The sequence below is a fragment of the Centropristis striata genome, chromosome 14 (genome assembly GCF_030273125.1).
Source record: "Centropristis striata isolate RG_2023a ecotype Rhode Island chromosome 14, C.striata_1.0, whole genome shotgun sequence".
NCBI classification, from domain to species: Eukaryota; Metazoa; Chordata; class Actinopteri; order Perciformes; family Serranidae; genus Centropristis; species Centropristis striata.
Genome location: NC_081530.1, coordinates 28,922,763 through 28,944,517, shown reverse-complemented (window position 1 = coordinate 28,944,517; position 21,755 = coordinate 28,922,763). Strand labels below are relative to the sequence as shown.

At 40.6% G+C, this 21,755-nt stretch overlaps 1 protein-coding gene across 2 annotated transcripts in view; it reads left to right on the top strand.

Moving 5' to 3' along the window:
- The window catches only part of elp2 (elongator acetyltransferase complex subunit 2), a 32,498-nt gene extending 13,159 nt beyond the window's left edge, over positions 1–19,339 (top strand). The window contains exons 11-22 of one of the 2 annotated variants that reach the window (XM_059350612.1): positions 4,566–4,697; positions 5,246–5,389; positions 7,507–7,698; positions 8,146–8,215; positions 8,415–8,510; positions 10,445–10,502; positions 11,546–11,618; positions 12,737–12,929; positions 16,692–16,813; positions 17,478–17,620; positions 17,909–18,022; positions 18,496–19,339. In XM_059350612.1, the coding sequence (XP_059206595.1) occupies positions 4,566–4,697; positions 5,246–5,389; positions 7,507–7,698; positions 8,146–8,215; positions 8,415–8,510; positions 10,445–10,502; positions 11,546–11,618; positions 12,737–12,929; positions 16,692–16,813; positions 17,478–17,620; positions 17,909–18,022; positions 18,496–18,688 (1,530 nt within the window). In that variant the 3' untranslated portion in view covers positions 18,689–19,339. Of the gene's footprint in view, positions 1–4,565; positions 4,698–5,239; positions 5,390–7,506; positions 7,699–8,145; positions 8,216–8,414; positions 8,511–10,444; positions 10,503–11,545; positions 11,619–12,736; positions 12,930–16,691; positions 16,814–17,477; positions 17,621–17,908; positions 18,023–18,495 lie in introns of both variants that reach the window. The other variant, XM_059350611.1, reaches the window with a different exon arrangement.
- The last annotated feature ends 2,416 nt before the right edge of the window (positions 19,340–21,755 follow it).

Here is a 21,755-nt window from a genome sequence, read left to right as displayed (position 1 = left end):
ACAGATGCACATGTGCAACAATGAAATGTTATGAATTAAACTGTATTTACATTTTGCTCCCATCAACAGAATCAAAGGCCTTTGGTCCTTTTGAGTGCTTTCTTTTTTCTGAATAGGCCTCACAAAGGCTTTTCTACGGGACGTTGACATTTTTGGCAGAGCAGATTCCGCAGCGCTAACCGACCAGCCATGTGTGTCTTAATTAGCCGATTTTTACAAAGAAGTGCTCCACTTCTTCACGCTGATTAGAGTAATTGGTGAGATTTAATGGAGAGCAGGGTTAGCAGCGGGGTGGCCGGGGCCCACCGCTGCGTAAAGCACATCTTACTAACGAGACACACTGGTAATTAACATCTCAGACTGACCACAGTGGGCCACTACAACGCCTGGAGGATTTGTCAGTGTGTTTGTGTGTTTGAAAGATAACCTATTTTCAGACCTCGGCTTGTGTACTGTCACTTGGCCACGTGGCACATCGAGAAGCCACCAAACCAAAACTGGTTAATATTTTCTCTCCAGGACTCCAGACTCCAGGCTGGGAAAGCAGTGTTTTGCTGCCCTCTCTGGCTGAAAGTTTCAAACCTGCTTCATGATGACCACACCCAGCATCACTGATAGGGTCCTTTTCATAATGCTATCGTGTCTCCTTGATTCCCTCACTCGCTTCTTGGCATCTCCTAGTGAGGATGTGAGTAAGAGACATGAGGAGAGAGGAGACAGAGCTGCCAAATATGAAATCCTTTGTTCAATACCGCCAGTCTTAAGTGACCTCAGTGCTGCACAGCTGTATGACCTGTCAAACCTACTGGTGCGAATATCAGCTGAACCCCTTATTGAAGAACTGTCTTAAAACCTAACAGGATCTTGGCTAGATCGATTGATAGACGGAGACAGAGAGATAGTGAATAGTTTCTCTATATGATCCACTGAGTTGCTCTTAAATACACGCATGAGCTACAAGATCCTGAGTTTTTTTGGAATCGGGCTGGTAGATAGGTAGGTGGATAGATGCCAAACAGTTGCTGAACATTTTGAGGGTTTTGGGCTGCAGGTTTGGCAACACAATGAATATGAACACATCACTGTTAATCAACAATTACTAATTGTTTGAGACAAATCAACAGATTTTTTAAAATGTTGTTTTTTATTGCCAGGCCGGATGATTATGTGGGACCCATAGTACTATTGGTCATGTTAATGAACAGTTAAAAGAGTACACCCCCCATTATAATGTTAATCTACTATTTTATTCTCTGAATTTAATTCATTTGTTCCTGATTTTATTTTTTGTAATATTTAATTTAACATTAGAAGCTAGATCAGGTAAAGATCAGATAAAGTTAGGGTGTCTATAAATGAAGTTTATACAGGCACTGTGGGCAGCACAGGGGTCCATGAGAAGAGTCAAGAAGACCATGCATGTCAGATGAAAATGTAAACAGTGAGGAGCATCATGCTAATGTGCAGAGGAAACCGAACCCAAGTAAACTTTATTTTGAACTTATGCACACCTGGAAATCCCTTTTTGTGTTCAAGTGTGCAACAATTAACAGAAGGCAGTTACAAATACTTGAGTTCACACCAGTTTTTACAATTATACAACAACAAAATCAAGTGCTTATGGGAAAGAAACAAACAAGAAAGCAAATGAAAAAAACATCCAGGTTGAAATCCATTTTGAATAGACATCTCTATTATCTGAGGGAATCTTTTACTTGACTTTTCTTTTTCACATTAACCACAAATAAAGAATAGAATAAGAATAAAAAAATTAAAAATCAACAGATTAGTAGATGATAAAAGTGATCCTTGGTTGAAGTCTTAATGTTGTACATCTCAACATCAAGAGTAGTTGAGGGGAAAGAAGGCTGCGGCTCTGTGTGACTCTGGGTCACTATTTCAGCCTGAAAAGTTGATTTGAAAACCTGTACTCCACACTGTACGGGTTGTCTCAGCATGGCTAAGCTCATTCAGCACCCATCACCCTGTTCCTCTCCTTCTCAGAGTGATATATGCCCTCCCTTCTTTGCTGTCCTTGTTCTATTCCCCCCTCATACCCCCGCTGGCCAGCGATAAGACGCGCTGTGCATCCATATTGTTCCCCCACTCGTAAACAAGACAGATGACGGCTTTTTGCCTCTGTGAGTTTTTGCATGATTTACGGCAGGCTCTTGTGTGCAGAATTTTAAAATCAATCTGCTTAATGTTGCATCTCGTTCTCTCTCAATCTCACCATCTATGTTTCTACTTGACGGTCTCTCTCTCCCTCCTTCCTCGCTGTCTGTCTCTCTCTCTGGATGGCTGGAGGATCGCTGCCATTCAAAGTGAAGGCGTGCCTTTATTGCTGCCATTAGTTCCGCTGTGTTTCACCCTGCAGACAGGCGTTATTTTGAAGGTCATTGATGACCAACGCAAGCTCCCTAAGAAGGCCGGATGATTGAGGACACCACTTTGCTGCCACATACAGTAGACACAAAAAAAGATGTGTGTGCCTCTGCCGGGGTGTTGGTGTGAAGCCTTTCAACGTGTTTGTTTAACATTTAATTATTGCATGTTGGTTCTTTTATGTCTGCCACAGGTCCCTAAACATGCTCTCACTCTACATAAAGCTAAGGCTAAGCTGTATATCGTTCCAGATTTGAATAATTTGAGTGTGAATGTAGCCCTTCTCATATTTCCTCACAGCCAATGTCCATATAATTTAAGGCACAAGCTAATTAAAGATGAAGGAGATATAACGTATATCTGGATACAGTCTTCAGTGCGGCTGAGGGAGCAGCGTAACGCTCTCTAGGGTTGGTTCTGCTGCTATCGATTTGAATGGATCTCCCCTCTGGGCCCAGTTTACCTCCAAGGCCTCGGGGTCTGATAACGCTCTTAATTGTTTGAACTCCTCAGTGAGAAGTTGGCCTGATCAACAGAATACTCTGTCCTTGAGTAAATAGTTTCTCTTTGGCTGGTTAAGTATTGAAGTATAAACTCGCAAGAGTGAGTAAATAGGAATGAAGGATTTTGACATGATTTGAAGCGATCTCTGTGAATATAAATGGCTTTTTATGCGGCTGTATAGATTTACTCTCCTGCAATGTCCTTTATTTTTCAGGAACTAAACACATTTTTTTCGTGTACAAGCTGGTTGCAGGTTGAAATATTGACAGCTCATGTTTAGAAAAGCTCTTTCTTGCATTAACAAAAATTCCTGTGGATGAATTTCTACGTTTTTTTCCTCCTTCAAGTTATTTCTGTCTAGTCCCATAATCCTGCACTGAATCCTACTGGTTATGCAAGCAACAGGATGAGATATTAATAATATCTTGTTTTCTCTATTTTAGCATGTCATTTCTGTTCTCAATGGATATTAATGTCAATGAAAGCATGCATGAATACAGACTGTGATTCAGTTTTTTACATTTTTAGAACCAATTAGGAGCTTTTTATTTTGCATTATGGAAGAATATTATTCATATTTAGTTGCCTCCTACACTTCTGTTACTTTAAATGTACTTGTTTATCTTTTTTTGTTCCCTTTTTGTTAAAAAACTTAGAACTAGAATTAGAAAGAACTTTAAAGTAACTTAATGTGAGTTAGAATGACCTTAGACGAAGATTAAACAAGTGAATTTCATTTGTCAGTGTAATTGGTAACTGCACTTAAATCAAAATGGGCTTTCTTCCCCAGGCAGTGATTGTCGTGACACACAAAAGCAAGGTGTCTGTGATTGGACAGATGGTCTCAATCCTGAAAGGTTTTTATTTTCTATTATTTTTCTGAGCTAAGAGGCAGTGATTATTGGTGGTTTTAAATTGGATTGTTTCACAGCGGTAGCTCCGACCTCGTGGTCCCTCCGTGTCCCTCCACCCTTCACCGTCTATATGATCTGCCCTATGAGCGTGACGCAGGGGTCACAAGCTCTCACCCAAATCCAATTTATGTAAATCCTTCTGGGTGCTCAGGCTTTGCCATTTTTCATGATTATTTGTTTAGTGTGATATGCTGTGCTGCAATTGCTTTCATTTTGTATTAGACAAATGTATTTTGGTGTAAAAAACACAACACAGTTTATTCAGCTCTAATAAGTCCCATTTTGCATAATTTCTCATTTGACTTGTCAGCTTAATTTGCTGTTTTTTCTGCTTCTATTCACCATTATTATGAGCTGTTAGTTAATCATTCTTGAAGGGAGACTGAGAACAAATTTGAAAACTTTTTTTTCTCCTCCTCTTCTTCTTTTCTATAACTGCGAGCCTGTAGGCTTACACTAAACACAGGTGTTCTGCAGAATTATTCTGCATGTCTGAATGTCCTGTAGCATAAAAGGAGGCTAAATATATCATCAGAAAAAGCAGATATAAACCGATTTACCCAGTTTCTCCATATGTGGCAGTTGATGCACCTCCATGTTTTTACAGGTTGCTTTCATCTTTGTCCGCAGCAAGTAGGGACTCTGACCCATTAACTACATGTTCTTCACCCACCTGATGCCCGATACAAGTGTGGTGAAAAGGCAGATGAGTTGCTGATCAGTAATGATTTCCCCCACAACATGTTTTTTTGTTCACACCAGGTGCGTGTAGGGGAGGTTGGTGGCAACACTCTGGGTTTCTACGGCTGCCAGATGAGTCCGGATGGCTCCATGATCGTGGCTCACGCTTTTCATGGAGCGCTACATCTCTGGTGCAAAGACCAAGACAAAGAGGTGAAATTAACTTCTAAATCAGTGTATTTTTGTAGTTTGTTCAGTTAAAATACACACGTTGAAACCTTACATTTGGACAAGAGCTGTCCAAGTTTTTACTGAAGCACTGAAATTCTACGTGTGTTTGAAATACAATTTGATCTCGGTGCATTGCTTCACTGTGTGAGAGACAGTGATTAGTGGTATTAGTCACACCAAGTCTCCTGTCTGCCACTCAATTTGACTGGCTTCACGTGTGTCTTTGTTGGGTGTCCCGAAGAAAGAGTGGGGGTCTGCAGTCACAACGTCAGTTTAGAGATAACTGCATTTCAATTACGCCGCCTTGGAAGGTGAATTTAAAGTTTAGCACAAACTTGAAGGTGTTGATAACCAATTCAGATGTTTCAAAGCAGATCGACTTCTCAGACAGCAACACCTGAAATTATAATCACCCACTGTCATGTAGTTGCCAATCATACCAGTCATGGAAGTGGTGTGTATGTAGAGGGGAATTTAAATAAGTTAATAGTCGTTAACTGACAATGGTTATGCTGTCTGACCAGGGACAGTGGAGGCCTGGAGTTGTCATATCGGGTCACTTTAATGCAGTCCAGGACTTGAGCTGGGATCCTGAGGGTGAGTTCATCCTCAGCGTAGGCTCAGACCAGACCACCAGACTCTTCACTCCATGGAGGAAACACGATGCAAAAGAGGTAAAATAGACTCAATAGTCACTTAGAAGATGTTGATGTAGAGGAAAATTTGCAAAGCTGGTTGTTGCAGTAGTTTTACGTGTTTTAGTGAGAAATTCTATTAAATAACCAGATGGTAAGTATACTTATAATTAATTTAATTGATACAAATTCTCTCATAAATGATCTACTCTCATAAATCTTGCTATATATATATATATATATATATATATATATATATATATATATATATATATATATATAGCCAGAAAGCAGTCATGTTCAGTAATGCAACATCACACACAGTGTTCTATTGCAGATATTACCAGATAAGTTACCCTTGCATTAACAATATAGCAAAATCTCACAGCCTGTATCATCCTATCGTTCACTCCTATCAGAGATAATAGGAATAGCCTATTTGTTTTCTAAATATCTTGAAAATGATGTCAGAAATAAACTGTCAAAACAGAAAATAGTAACCAAATCTAAGCTTAAAATACAGATATTTCAACAAAATCACTGTCTACATGTCTCGTTTATAATTTTGCCAAAAATAAACGGTTTTCCAGATCCTGTAAAAAAACATTACATTATGTGCTCCTCAGCAGAACTGGGAGCCATGGATGACTCAGAGACCAACAGTTCAATATGTATGGAATGTGGAGCTCCCATTTTTTTCCCTCAATATTGCTCACTAGATACGGGAATCCTACTGGTTCCAAATTGGAACTGTATGCCTCCGAGCTTATCAGTTCATTTTATCAATCTTTGTCATTACTAGATTTTCTTACTTACCCAAGAAAAACTAAATAGAAGCAAATGCGGCACAAATATTCTCCCATTTCATCTACACTGTGTTCAGACTCTGAGATTATGTTAACGCTGAAAACCTATGTAGAACTTCCTTTTTCCCCTATCAGAAAATTGATCAGAAATCAATGAGGGAATCGACTGATGAACAGATTCAATAATAGCATTGGCTTCAATAAAATCTCATCACTTCCCATCCCTATTGGTAACACTTGTGAGCACTTGGGAAAAATGTTGTGTATATATAGATTCCATATTATTAAATTTGTTTTATGGCATTTTAATTTAATTATACTGCATAAAATACATGTTTGAGTTCTTCCTACTTCCAGCCATGATCGAGCTGTTTCATAGAGCTGCAGGATTTATATAGTGCAGAGAAAACAAGGCCACAGTGAGTAAAATATGGCAGGACATCAGAGGGTTAATATAACACAGACTTCAGAGTTAATTTCCTTAAAGAAAAGGGTACATTTTAGATATTTGAATAAAACACTTGGCATTGGTGACTTTCCTCTCAATGAAATGAGCTTGTAGTGGAAATGAAGAGCCACCCCTCCACATTTCTTTATTCCTGAGACGATATAAAAGACAGCTTTCACACACCTGGCATCATCACCATATCGACACAAGGATTTAGGCTTCTCTATTTCTTCTTGTCTCCTGTGAGCAATAGTTACTTAGTATGCTTCTCTCCTTTTAACACCAGCCAGTCGTATTAACCTTTGTGGGATATAGTCTGCACCTAATATATATACTACGTGCTGCAGTTTGCTAAAATACGTTTAGGCTGGGTCCCTGATTTAATTTAAGTACGTCTTGACTTAATAATAAAGAGTTTATTAGTAATGTTTAGGAAGGAAGGCAGGAAGGCTTGAGATACGGGGATTGATTGATCACATAAAAAGTGCCTCAGAAAACTATGCCTACTTCTTACTTTACCTCAGGTTTATCCAGATGTTAGAAGTGGGCTTAAACATGCCAGTTTGGCATCTGCTTAAGGTACAAAACATAATGAAGTTTCCAGTCTTTATTACATTATTGAAGATGCCAGTTTGGAGTAGTGCCACTTCATGCCAGTGCCAAAGGAAATCCGGTCATTGTAGTGAAGCCTTGCATCTTCTCTTGTGAGAACACTTTGAAACGGAGCCAAATACAACATTGATTCTCCGCTTCAAATGAAACACTTCCAGCTTAAGATACAAACGGGCCAAGAAACCCAGTTCCACAACATCATAGATCTGTTGGAAGCTGTGATCCTTAAGTCCAGATCTGCATCTTTTTCCAATATCTTGCTATTTCTTTTTTTTTAATTTACCCTGCAGGCAACCTGGCATGAAATCTCCCGGCCACAGATCCATGGATACGACATGCAGTGTCTGGCGATGGTTGGAAGGTTTCAGTTTGTGTCGGGGGCTGATGAGAAGGTCCTGCGAGTGTTTCAAGCACCTCGTAATTTCGTGGAGAATTTTGCTAACATCTCTGGGACCTCAAGAGAGAAGCTGTTGACATTTAGTGTAAGTGCCAAGTTAAATTACTATTATATGTTCCATGCGTTGAAATATTCAAGTGATTAACCCATTGACGCCTAAAACTGCCTGTAAAACCTCTGGGCGATTTTAAAATCAGCCCCTAAAAAAGTTTTTCTGGAAATTCAACAGAAGTGTCAACGCTTCTACTAAATAATAGATTTTTCAGCCTCTGTAGCAGATAGAAATGAAATTCAAAAAGTATTTGAGAGCTTATACAAATACTACAAAATGACGTATCCGCTTTCCAGGCTTCAATGGGTTAAATCAACATCCTTTAGAGCCACAACTTGGCCCTCTGTCCAAAGATTATGTCTCACTAAAACTTTCTTTCTCTTTGTAGTTTCTCTTTCACTTTGTTTTCCAGCTGTAAAATGTGCTGAGTGGACTGCCCACTCCTACATAGTTATTGATGTGTGTGTGTCTCCTTGCCAGGACTCTGCCAACCTTCCAGAAGGAGCCAGCACACCTGCCTTGGGCCTGTCCAACAAGGCTGTATTTCAAGGTAAAATACTTGCTCAGCTCTGCATGCGAGTGTTTCAGCGCTCAGGGTCTGGGCCAAGTTTTATTTGATGATCAATTATCATAATACCATAGTTCAAGACAGCTCTGCCTGATAAATTGAGGACTAATTTCATATTTTTATTACGTTTATCTAATGCAGTATTCCGACATATTTACAGAAATGTCATTTTAATTTACAGGTGACCTTGGACCAAAAACAAATGAAAAAGACGGGCAGTTCAACAGTGTGTCTGATCAATACCAGGAGTCTCACTTCCACCCGCTCATCATGACTGGTAGTGTAAACCTGCAAAAACAAGTATTTTTCCAACACATGGTCCCTTCATCTCCGTAACTCATCCTCATTTAAGCCTCATTTAACTAACAGGAGCAGTGTGTAGGACATTGGCATCTAGTGGTTGCAGATTCCAATCAATTGTTTTTTTGGTGTTAGGCGATGGGAACGTCTCTCATAATCGACGGGTTGATTGATCTGCAAGCAACTGCACTGCTCCTTTCTTAATTATTACACCTGTGTTTTTTAGCAGATAATAAGATAAAATATTTTGTGAAATAAGTCCACAGAATTATAAAATTGGTTTTGGTGAGCCTGGATTGACTGAAATGTTCAATATAATTTAAAGACTAAAAAAGACATTTGATATAGAACTAAGGCAAGACAAAATGAACACACACATTGCCCAATTAAGATCATTTTGACTAAAAGTTGACTAAAAAAATGAAATGCCTTATCGTTGGCCAAAGCTAAAAAGATGAAACATTAAAATATCTGCCAAAATTAACACTATGACTATTCTATTTCTGCCAATAGATCCCCCTAAATCTCACACACTGGTCCTTTAAACCTCCCTGATAAATAATTTTAAAGCCCAAATGCATCCATGTCTCCTCCACAGTCTGATGGCCTGATTCATTTTCCTCATTGCGATCCACTCAGCAACCTCAGTACACATTTGAGTTCCAGTCTGCCTGACGCTAGATGTTCTTATAAGAGACAATTATGTGTGGCTAGACGGACAGTTGGTCATTATGGCTCTCGCCATGCTACGCTCCCACAGAGCCCAGGGACTGCTGGAGGCTGATGGTATTACAGCAGGAGAAGGGATCAGAGGAAAGAGGGCGGGAGGGGGGAAAAGTGAAAGAAGAGGTGACGGGAAGCAGAAATATGCAGGAGTAAGACAAGACAAAGCCAATCTCTTATTACAAAAAATCTTAAATGTACTATAAAATGGATGGGTTTGGGGAAAAGGGCTTGAGTCAGTTTGTAGAGAGGACACAGAGGAAGAAGAGTACAAGAAACAAAGGCAAAATTGAGGAACTAGTTGAAGTAAAATGGGCAGATGGGAAATGGATGAGAGTCAAATGAGAAGAACGTAGCGTGGCACTTTAAAACCCCTGGGCTAGAGGGTGTCAAGGGCTGTCATCAGCATGATTGAAGCCACTCCTTAATCTGCAATGCTAATTAGAAAGCAGGCTTATGTGATTGCAAAGTTTAAGTATCGATGACCCCCGGGCCACGTAGGGAGCAACCGAGTGCGCAGACTGTTGTTAACAATGCATTTTTACTCGTTTGATTGGCTTCTGCAGGCAATGAGGCAAATTAATAATTAGGCAAAATTGGAAGCCAATGACCAACAAGAAAAGCACACGGAGTGTAGCTTTAAATTACATACAACATGAAGGCAGCGCAGGCTTGTGCAGAGCCCACAGTGTGAAGGAGAGGATTGACACCGGGCTAGATTTGATCCCCCTCAAAGCCAGCAGCCGTTAAGAATCTGAGATAAAGCTGCAGTTGTTTCAAAATAGCGGCAAGTTGCAGGGCTGAGTATCTCATGCAAGCTAAATGCTAAAAGAGGCTGCATGTGAATGTGAGAGAACATTGTCTCCAGGCGATCAATCGTGCTCTCAGTCTGCCGTGTACATTTTAGTTCAGCCTTTTTTTTTCTGTTTAACTTGTAAGCCTGTCACATACACACATGCACGCATTCAGGATCCTATCTGTCGCTCTTTGGGTTAACAGAACAGGGATTTAAAAGAGGGAAATTATAATAGCCACTTGGGTGTAATCCTCATTTAGTAAATTGGAAACTGGTTGTATTTGAATTTTAAAACGGCTCAGTTTTCAGGGCCTTGCAAATGACAGTTATATAAGGACTTTAAACTTAACTGTGTGTGTGTTTTGTGTGTGTGTGTGTGTGTGTGTGTGTAGAGCCTCCACCAGAGGATCATCTTCTCCAGAACACACTGTGGCCCGAGGTCCAGAAACTGTGAGTATCCAAATGTCTCTCTGCTTACAGCGTATCCAAACACCCTCAGTGCTTTTTCAGTTTCAGTTACCTGCTGGTGTAAACAATATCCAGAGTCCTGAGCCTTAATTCAATAGCAATCCACTACGTAAGTCCTTTTTATATACTTTCTTTCCCTATAAAGACATCAGAGTCTTGTTATTACTCTTAATGAAGGAACATTTCCAGATGGAATTATGTTTGTTTGGTTTTGCCCAAAGGGTTTATTGTAACTGAAAATGATGGACCTCCTAAAGCTCTTGGTTGTCTCTCTCCTTTTATTCATCAGCCAATCAGAATCCAACTTCTTGCCATCCCATGAGCCTCTTCTACAAGCTGAATATATTGCCTCCATTTGTAGCCAATGTTGAATCCATTTACCTGTCAATCTGCCATAAACATGACATATGGCGTGGCCGTTTATTCGAGGTGTGGGCATTGTGTGTGTTGAAAAGCATACCTCCATTTGGCTTCACCCCTTTGAATCATTTAGTGCATAATAGGAACATTAAAATGAGTAAGTGGCCGAATTATTTTTGTGGCATAAATAATACTCTCGGCGTCATGGCCAAATTGCTGCAGCATTTGAAAGCTTTCGTGGTCGGGGAGGAATTTCTCTCCGTCGGGTTGCAGGCTGTGATTTCACTTTGTTGACATTTTAAAACAAGCAGGTGATAGTCGGCAAGCTAAAAGTAATTAGGCTGCGAGTGATTAGCCGGAGCATCATCATTGTTCATCTCTGTCAGCGGGAGAAGGACCAGTCATCGCAGATCAGTATTTTAATTTCACACTCTGTCTGCTTATTTACCTGTCAGCAAGCAGCGACGGCTCAAGCCTGGAAGCTTGTCGGGGTGATGCTTTCGAATAAGAGAATAATTTACTGTCAGACTGGGAGCGCTTTCTTTGTTGTTGTTCTCCTCCTTTCACCTGTCTGTCTTTCAGATCCTGTCTGTCCTTCCACATATTCAGTACGCCTGTTAGCTCGAGTCCCGTCCGTGATTAATGTCCTCCTCTGTCTCCTTCAGGTACGGCCACGGCTTTGAGATGTTCTGTCTCGCTTCAGACAGTGCCAGGGCGGTGGTGGCATCGGCATGCAAGGTCAGTGTGATAAGATCGAGGCCAGAGACCGCGTACACCTGCCCTCTCTGATCTAAGGGCATTAGATCAAAGAGGAAGGAGCATCCTGACATATTTACTCTGCATGCTCATATACACAGACACAGGGTGAGACGGCGCTATCAGTCAGGTATTGACAGTACCGACATTGTCCTGACCTTGATTACAGACAAACGCACAGCTGTTTGGCATCACGGATGTGTTTCTGTCTTCCTGTGGCATGCAGTCACTCCCCTTCCCTTTGGCTCTTCCCTTTATCTCCTGTTTCTTTCAACTGCCCTTCTTTCTTTTCTTTTTTTTTTTACCTTTCTCCCTGCACAATAATGTTCCCTTTTATTCCCTGCTTCGGCCATCCTCATCCCTCAACCCACTTCTTCATCTTCTATTATTTATTTTCGGAGGGCTAAATTGCATTACAGGAAGAAAGAAAGTACTCAAATAATAATAATAATAATAATAAGGGGAAATCATCTTTTTAAAAGAGTGCGGTCTGAAAGCAGCACAAATACAATGATGCCAGTGGAACTTAAGTTTCACTTCAAGTGTGTGGTGGGGCTGTTGACACCGGGGCACTGCTGCAGAGAGAAAACAAACTTAACAGTTGTAAGATGGTAATAAAAGTACAGTGCAGGTTTCAGGTTGTTCATGAATACATGCTGCAGTTCCTCAGAACAACATTTGAGGCTGTGGGCATGTTCCTAACATACGAGATGTAATACAGATGTAAGCTTTGGTCTCTGTGACAAAGTAACTGGCATCAGAAATTAACACTTTAGATGAATATCAGAAGAACAGAAAAGAAAAAGAAAATGGCATGATTACATTGTTTAATTCATTCAATTATGAGTTGTTTGTCTCAAACCAGGCTCAAACATGTCATGTCATATGCTTCTTCAGTAAACAACAAACACATATTACTGGGGCTACCACAGACGAACATTTATTATCCAGGAATTCAAATAACCGACACGACCACTGACTATCCGTGTAACAATACGGCCTTGATTAAGCACATTGATCCGACACATTCCAGCCGTGATACTATGTTTCACCGTCGTCTTGTTTCTCTGTAGCTAAACTAATCCAAACTGTCTTTCCAGGCATCTAAAGCGGAGCATGCATCGATTCTGCTGTGGAGTACAGCCACGTGGCGTCAGCTGCAGTCGCTGCCGTGCCACACCCTCACCGTCACCCAGATGGCTTTCTCCCCCAATGCACAACTCCTATTGGCTGTTTCCCGCGATCGCACCTGGTCTCTATGGAGACGGAACCAGCCCACGCCTGAAAGTTCAGGTAAGAAAGTGGAAGACGTTGTCCGACTACAAGGGGTCCATCTTAAAGGATTATTGTGATTTATTTTCTTTTCTAATGCGGAGCAGCTCGGGATGAGGTAATAGTTCGTCACGGTGCTTTGCAAACAAATTTAGCTTGATTAAAAATGCATTTGAGTGGATTTCAAGAAAATATTGGAGTCTCACTGGCAGACAACACCAGCTCGGCTAAAAAAATTAATTAAAATAAGGTAAACCCACTGAGCAGATTTGTTCCAAATCAGATTCCAAGTCAAGCTGGCCTGATTAGAAGGACTCCCCTAATTAATACGGTGAAGAGCCAAACAAGTGATGCGTTGAGTAAACTAGTCCAAAAAGGAGCTAATAAAGGAAGATTATTATTAATTGAAACCAGGTTTTTTTTCTCTCTGCATATTTATGTAAATTGACCACAATATGAATTTCACTAACCTTCCCCCAATGACAGACTGAATATCTTTATTGTACGAAATAAGTAAGCTTTGAAATGATGCATTAAGACTTTCAGGATGGACACTAACTAGACCGAATACAACAAATGCCTCCCTGTATACTCCTTCAACCTCATTTATTACCGGACGGCTCGTCAGTAGAGCAAAGTTGCAACCTACTGCAATAGCTAATCAAATGTGTGTGCGTGCATTACATTTCAGGATCAAGATGAAGGAAACTATCAACGATGTAAATACATTTCTAGAGCTGTGCAACCTGTTTGAAGAATTACAAAAGCAGCGGTAGTGTAGCGGCTTGTTGTCGGCCTTTGGTTTGATTTGAGGCTCCTGGGACCGACACACCCACAACACTACAGCCTTTTGTTATTTTGATATATTGCAAACATCAATCTAAAAGCCCCCGTTGCTGCTCTCTATATAACTCATTTTGTCTGTTTTGCTTGACCTTTTGACCTGTTTCAGAGTTAACTCAGTGGTGGTGACATTAATGGTTAGAGCAGCAGATTTGTTTCTAGAAGGTCACCACTGTCAGTGAATCCTTTTGAGAGCCTAAATGCTCCCCTAGATCTCAAATTCTCATATTTTACCTTACTGTTTGCGCTTGAACATTTGATAGAAAGTTACACCACTTTATTTTTTTCTTCTTCGTCTGTCTGCAGCTCAGTGTCTTCCCCCTTAATACCTTATTGTATCATTCCTCTACCAGCATCAGACTTTCTTTCTTGCCCGTTTGTTTTCGGTATGTCTCTTTGTTTGAAGTTAATTTAACATGTGGATTAGAGAGTTCGAGAGAGAAAGGCATAGTTTGGTTTTCTTAAATAGGAGTTGTATGAGATACTTGGTAAAAAAGTCAATATTTTTCTAGATATAGATATAGATATATAGATATAGATATATCTAGATATAGATATATATATATATCAAGTGCACTGTCAGACGGCCCTTTCCGATGGGGAACTGAAGCGGTTACATCCATTTATGCTTTTTTCAAAACCACCAGACTCCACTGACAAAAACAGTAATTTTACCTTGCAAAACACAGGAATTGTTGGTCCTCAACTGGCCCAATCATTTCGTTTCTTTATGTTATTGTGTGACTTTGGTGAACCTGAACTAACCCTTAAAAACACCAAAAGTCACAATAACAGAAACAAATTAATCCATCCATCAAGGCAGCAACCCCAGTGTTCTTCAAGGTAAATTTACTGTCTGTCAAACGAGTCTGGTGCCTTTGAAGAGAGTATATAGACAATGGCTTCAGTGTTTCCCATGTAAACTTAGACAGGGATGTCTGATGGCAAGATAAAGTGGTGAAAATACTCAATATATAGTGTCAACAGATTCTTTTAGGTGGCTCTGTTTTTAGCTTCTGTGTCTGTATTCCTTCCTGCTTCTCCAATACATTGACTATGGATATATACCTTATTCAACTTCACTTTAAAAAGGAATCTGGGGCATCTCCGGTGCCAAACCTAGTAGAGCGCATACCATAGGGCCCGGGTTCGAATCCGGCTCGGAGCCCTCTCCCGCATGTCTTCCCCTCCGTCTCCCCCTTTCACTCTGAATATCTCTCTATCGGTCGGTAGCGTAGTGGGTTACGCAGGCGCCCCATGTGTAGAGGCTACAGTCCTCGCTGCAGCTGGCCCCGGTTCGAGTCCCGCATCGGACGGCTCTTTACTGCATGTCATTCCCCTCTCTCTGCCCCCTGTTTCCTGTCTCTCTTCAGCTATCCTGTCAATTAAATTTATCCTGTAAATTAAATTAAAGGCATGAAAAAGCCCCAAAATATACATTTAAAAAAAAAAAAATGCCCCCCCCAATGGTCATAATAAAATCACTGGGATCACAGTACTTCTGTGGTGTCCTGAGTTGGTGGAGAAAAAGTGCAATCTGTGCATCCCCACTTTCCGTTCACCTCCTGCGGGACCCCTGTTGTAAACAAGAGCGTGCTCCTGGAGAGTTTGTTTATATGAGAGAATCTCCGCACCTTGACTTAGACAAATAACCTGATCCTGCATCCAAGGTGAGCAGAACACGACATTTAAGCCCAGAGGATTACCTCCCACCTGCACCTGGTAACGCATCTCACGGCTCTTTTGGCAGTTCAGGATGCTCTTAATGGGCGCTGGCAGAGGCTAGGCAGCCCTGCACTCTGCTGTTTGCCTGTATAGTTGACTGCACAGAGGCAGGGATGGTGTTTGTGAGAGAGGAAGGGCAGGAGTGTGGAGGGGGGGGCGGGGGTTTGGAGGGGAGGGGTCCCGTCTGTTCTGGTTGGCTGCTGAATCACTCAAGGTTATTGTGAAGAACACACACACACACACACAGTCTTGCAGGCCAGACCAGGGAAGGTTAAACGAAGTCAGAGCTGATCAAACAAACAGACTCCCTCCATTCTCACCTTTTCTGTGTCCCATCCTTTCCTCTTGCCTCTTTTGTCTTACCTCCTCCCTTCTTCCTTCTTTCTCTCTCCTGTTGGTCGAGTACACAGACATCTTCATTAAGAAAACCGTTTCTTCCCTTTTCTTCTTTGTTTTTGTACAGCTGTCTATATAATCTGTGTAGCCTTCTTTATATGCTGCTCTTATCATCGTGATGTATTTCGCTTAATGTGTCTCAACCGAAAGTTTCTCCTCTTTCTTCTGCTTTATCTGTCCCCAAGTCTCTCTCTCTGTGAGGTCAGACCGAACAGTCCACCGCGCCCCGAACAGTCCTCAGATTAGTGTTAATGGAAGGAGGTGCAACATGTGTGTGTCCCAAACAACACACCCACAGCTCTGTGTGTTTTGTAGAGAGCACATAGACACGATGTGGTGGTTAACTCAGACTTTTGTGGCGACACTGTGGTTTTTATGGCTGTGTGTACATGCTGGCTCGGTTGTGTGTGAGTGTCAGTGGAGAGCAGCACTGCTGCAGACGTGCAGACAGGCGGCTGCCACCAGCATACAAACAAGCTCTCTGGGGAAAACCAATCTGGGGTCTGAAATGACTTACGCTGGGGAAATAAACAGCAGCAGGTCATAAACCAAAACTGACTGAAATGGAGGGCTGGAATGAGGTTCTCTGTCTTGTTTGGTTCTTTATTTGTCGCTCGGGAGAGGCTTTGTTGCTACAGAGCAGTGAGGTGGGAATCTAGACATGCTGATGTCATGCTACAATAATCATGACAAAGTTTAGAGTACCAGCTCTCTGTTATCAAAAAGGAAGAGTCAGACAATATATGTAGTGCTGGAATTGATAACGTTGTTTTGAGTTTGAATTCATTCTTCATACTGTACCTGTTTGCATTCATGCAGAGCCCCAGTTCTCGCTGTACGCGCACACAGGGAAGGACACAGCCATACACAGCCGAATCATCTGGTCATGTGACTGGAGTCCAGACAGCAAGTACTTTGTGACATCCAGTCGAGACAAGAGGGTAAGTCTTTGCCAAAAGGTGATAAAAAGAAAACTGAGGGTTTCACATTGAAGTAGTAATGTAATGAATGCATTCTTTTAGTAAGCATCAAGGGTGATATGAAGATATATATCAACTAAAAACATTGCACACTCTGGCTTCATATGCATTTCTAGAATGATAAGCAAATAAGAAATTGTATCAAGATCTTGAAGATCTTCATCATGACATTTTGTAGGCATACTATCCACTGACTTTTGATGAAATTTTAATGAAATACTGTATTATGAACACATATTATACTATTAATTTTTTGATGACATTTTAACAACATCATTACCAAATAACAAAGGAACAAAGAGTCAGTATGTGACACTTTTTTTCTACATCAAAGTCGAGACATGTTAATCTCAAGGTACATCAATTCAATTTCATACACAGATTGTTAAATATGTATAAGTCACTTCGACCTACACTGTTGGTGGCGATCTTATTTGAAATGCCCACGAAACACTGGAAAGTGCAGTATTGTGGATGTGACCGGGGAGGGAAAATAGTCGCTATAGATCATTAATTTATTTTATTACAATAAAAATGCTATATAACGAAATTCAACAACATATGTATTGTGATATTGTGGCTGCATTGCCGAGCCCTATCAATACAAGTTTTTGTGTGTGTGCAGGTGATAGTGTGGGGACCGTGCAGCTTAGAGGACTCTGAGGACAACATGCTTCCTCCTGAGATTAAGCCGTGTTCTTCCATCTTGGATGTAGGAGATTCTGCTACTGCTGTGACTTTCTGCCCCGTACTCTGCTCTGATAACAGGTATATACAGCAACTGATTTTTTTTAAAAGTCAAAGTATTAAAACACTTGCACATTTCAGTTTTGTTCCTAAGCTATTGCCTCAGAGTTTGAGCCGTGTGTGTGTGTGTGTGTGTGTGTGTGTGTGTGTGTGTGTGTGTGTGTGTGTGTGTGTGTGTGTGTGTGTGTGTGTGTGTGTGTGTGTGTGTGTGTGTGTGTGTGTGTGTGTGTGTGTGTGTGTGTGTGTGTGTGTGTGTGTGTGTGTGTGTGTGTGTGTGTGTGTGTGTGTGTGTGTTGGTGCCTTCCACAGTTTCCTGCTTGCAGTGGGACTGGAGAGCGGCAGGATCTTGCTGTACAGGTGGAGCCCTGGCCAGGGGCCTGCTGGAGGACATGACTGGAGCAGCTGTGGAGAAACGGACATCTCGTATCCTTACAACACAGACAGTTCATCAGAAGTTCATAACATGTAACTCTGAAAGGCCTCTGATGGCCACTGGCAGGAGATGGAAATGACAATGTGTCACAGTAACAGTAGTGTGGCTTCAGTTTGACTTGTGCTGAGAGGCAGATATGTGTTACAGAGAAAAAAAAGGTTGGGCTGGGCAGCAGTTATGGAGGAAGGCATCGACCGCTGCTTGTGTGTATTTCTGTGCGAGTCGCCTTTGAAGTCAGATATTTTTGTTGTCTTTGTATCAGAAGGCTTCTGCTCCTCAGGTTGCAGTGTTTGGCTTCAGTGCTGCTCACAAGATGGAGTTACAGAAGTTTGTGATACATGTTTGTTTAAAAAGGAGAGATGAGACAGTAGTAAAGAATGAATAGAAAGTATTTTTATGGATTTTGTTTATCTCTTGTTCTGCCAGCCAGAGTTGTTTCCCTTTACCACACATACTTTCGCAGACAAAGCCACGCTTTGACGGTGAAGAGGCTCCGCTGGAGGCCCCGGGCCGGGCGGGTAGGTCCCAAGAACAAGATGGCCGGACAGACTGAGGGAGAGAGTGAAGTCCAGGAGGAGAGCTCCTGGGTCCAGCTCGCCAGCGCCAGCGCCGACCACTCTGTCAAAATCTTCAACATCAACAAACGGGCTCTTTAGCACCACCAACAGTGACACTATTATGTCTCTCGCACGCAGAGAGACACTTGGACTGAAGGCCACAGGCCTGACTGTGGCACAAAAGCCACAGCTGCTTGCTGGCAAGCCATTCACCCCCTGTGACAGCCAGTTAAGTCATGGGTCAGTCGCAGGACAAACCCACTGCACACATGCCCCGCAGTCTGTCTACACACAGCTGAACAGATTTGATGGGTGGAAGCAAGATGGTGAAAACACCATGACCCAAGGGTGGAAATTTGCTTAGACACTTCAAAGTGTTTTAGATTCAGAGAAGAAGATGCTACTGGAGATCTATACAGATCACACACTTAGGCTGGTCAGTAAATAAACATTTATCTGGTGAATGGATGCTTTTCAGGAACAATACATGAAGTTACTCTCACAGATGTATTTGTTTTATGACAAATCAAATAAATGTTTTTTGTATCCTAAATGTCTTTGGTCTCGAAATTAAGTTCTGCTGATGGTAAAACTCTGAATACAAGATGGTGTAAGATCACATATTTTAGCCCAGCAACTAAACACATGGTTACCTGTAATGATTGTTGCTTCTGATTTTCTGATGTCTATGATGGCAGCCACTGGTTTCAATATATTTCTGTATGCAAAATAATCTATTAAAATGTGTGTGGCCTCTGAATGTGACATGCATGCATTATATATCAATCATAAGATGTGTATTTTAATACTATTAGCTACATTTAAAACACTACTTTGCTGCACAACGGATTCCAATCATTTGAGTGAGGGTCGGGCGTATGGGCTGTCTGTCTGCACCACGGATGCCCAAAACACAAAAAAAAACTGCAGCAGAAAAACTGAAAGAATCACCCTTTTGGAGAAATACAGCTTGACATCACGCTGTGGTGGCTCATCAAGTGACCAGCAAGGTGAGAAGGTATAATGAACACCCCTGACTGTATCACTGCAGTGTGAAGAGGACGGAAACAACTTCAGTACAAAGAGGTTTAAAAGACGATGGGGGTTAAATCGAAAAACACAAGCCATTATCCTCTAGCTAGTGAGTTTACAACAAAGGACAGCGTTTATACCATATGGTGTGTTTCTTTTTATATTTTTGGAGATACTACACTAATGCCATGATCAAAAGACTATTTTATAGTTTTTAGGCATTTTTCTATTGCAGTCATACTATGACCATTTTCTGATAATTTTCGACATAATATGACTTTGGGGGGGTCATTTTTGGACATCCCATAATATGGTGTTTTTCTGTAATTTCTGGCAATATTATGCTCTAATGTGTATCAACAGACTAAAATTGACCCATTTCTAGCATTTTTAGGCATTTCAAAATTGACAATTTTTGACAAAAATCGACATGCTATTGTATGTTTTTTTTGAAGGGGTCATTTTTGGACATCCCATAATGTGTTTTTTTGCTGTTTTTGGACAAACTGCTACCACATGTATCATCAGACTATAATAGATCCATTTTAAGGCATTTAAAAATTTGACCGTTTTTGACTTTTTTTTCAAGGGGGTCATTTTTGGATATCCCATTATATGGTGTTTTTCTGTCGTTTCTGGCCATATTATACTCTAAAATTTATCAACAGATTTTTCAAGTGTTTTTTCATTATTTTTGGACAAACTTGACTACCACATGTGTCACCAGACTAATAGATCCGTTTTTAGCATTTTTAGGCATTTTAAAATTTGACATTTTTTGACAAAAATCGACTTATGACTTTTTTTCAAGGGGGTCATTTTTGGACATCTTATAATTATGTGTTTGTCTGTCCTTTCTGGCCATATTCTGCTCTGATATGTATCAACAGAATATAATGAACCCATTTTTAGCATTTTTAGGCATTTCAAAATTTGACCTTTTTGACAAAAATCAACATGCTATAGTATGAATTTTTGAAGGGAGTAATTTTTGGACATCCCGTAATGAGGTGTTGTTTTGCTATGTTTTTTTTAAAAATTTTTTTACAAACTATACTACCACATGTAACATCAGACTATAATAGATCAGTTTTTAGCATTTTTAGGCATTTCAAAATTTGGCTGTTTTTGACAAAAACCGACATACTATAGTATGACTTTTTTGAAGGGGGCATTTTTGGACATCCCATAATGTGTTTTTCTGTCATTTCTGGCAATATTATGCTCTAATATGTATCAACAGACTATAATAGACACACTTATAGCATTTTTAGGCATTTCAAAATTTGACCATTTTTGACAAAAATCGACATATGACTTTTTATAAAAGGGGGTTATTTTTGGACATGCCATGATATGGCATTTTTCACTATTTTTTTGGACAAATTGTACTGCCACATGTATCAACAGACTGTGATAGATCAATTTTTTAGCATTTTTATACATTTTTGGATAAACTACACTATGACCATTTTTTGACCTTTTTCAACATAGTTTATATAGTATGGCCTCTTTTTTGACATTCTATAATATGGTGTCTTTTTTATTTTTTTAAATATATATTTTCAACAACAATCTACACTTAAAGACTGTCCATGAACTGAGGAGTTTTAATGTGAAATTGTTTGTAGTTATTTTAAGAGAAAAGAAAGTACAGAAGCAGTTACCTGCTATGGCTCAGCAGAATCTATGCTCAGGGGAACTTTTGAACTGACAAGGCTACAAATCTATACTGAATATATCATCCTGTAGACGCAGTGCAGAAGTCTGACAACATCACGTTTGATAATATCCCGTCTAGACTGCAAGATCAGATGTGTTTTCCCCTCGTCATTTTCCCTAATCTGTGCATAGTCTACACCAGCCCTGAGCAGGTTTACATCTCGGCTGCATCTCCTGGGCGTGACCACAACCTGAAGCCTTTATTTACGTTTCAAGTCTATCTCTTTGACAATATGCGTAACAAGAGGTCGATACCCAAAAAAAGGCACTGAATAATATATTTATCCATCTGTCTCTGGACAGAGCCAGAGCGCTGCACACTCTGCTTTGCTTCTTTTCCTTCACTTTAGTCTAACAGCTAAGAAGAAAGTCACAGGAACTTTTTGGGTATTGAGGAGCTGCAGTGCACACT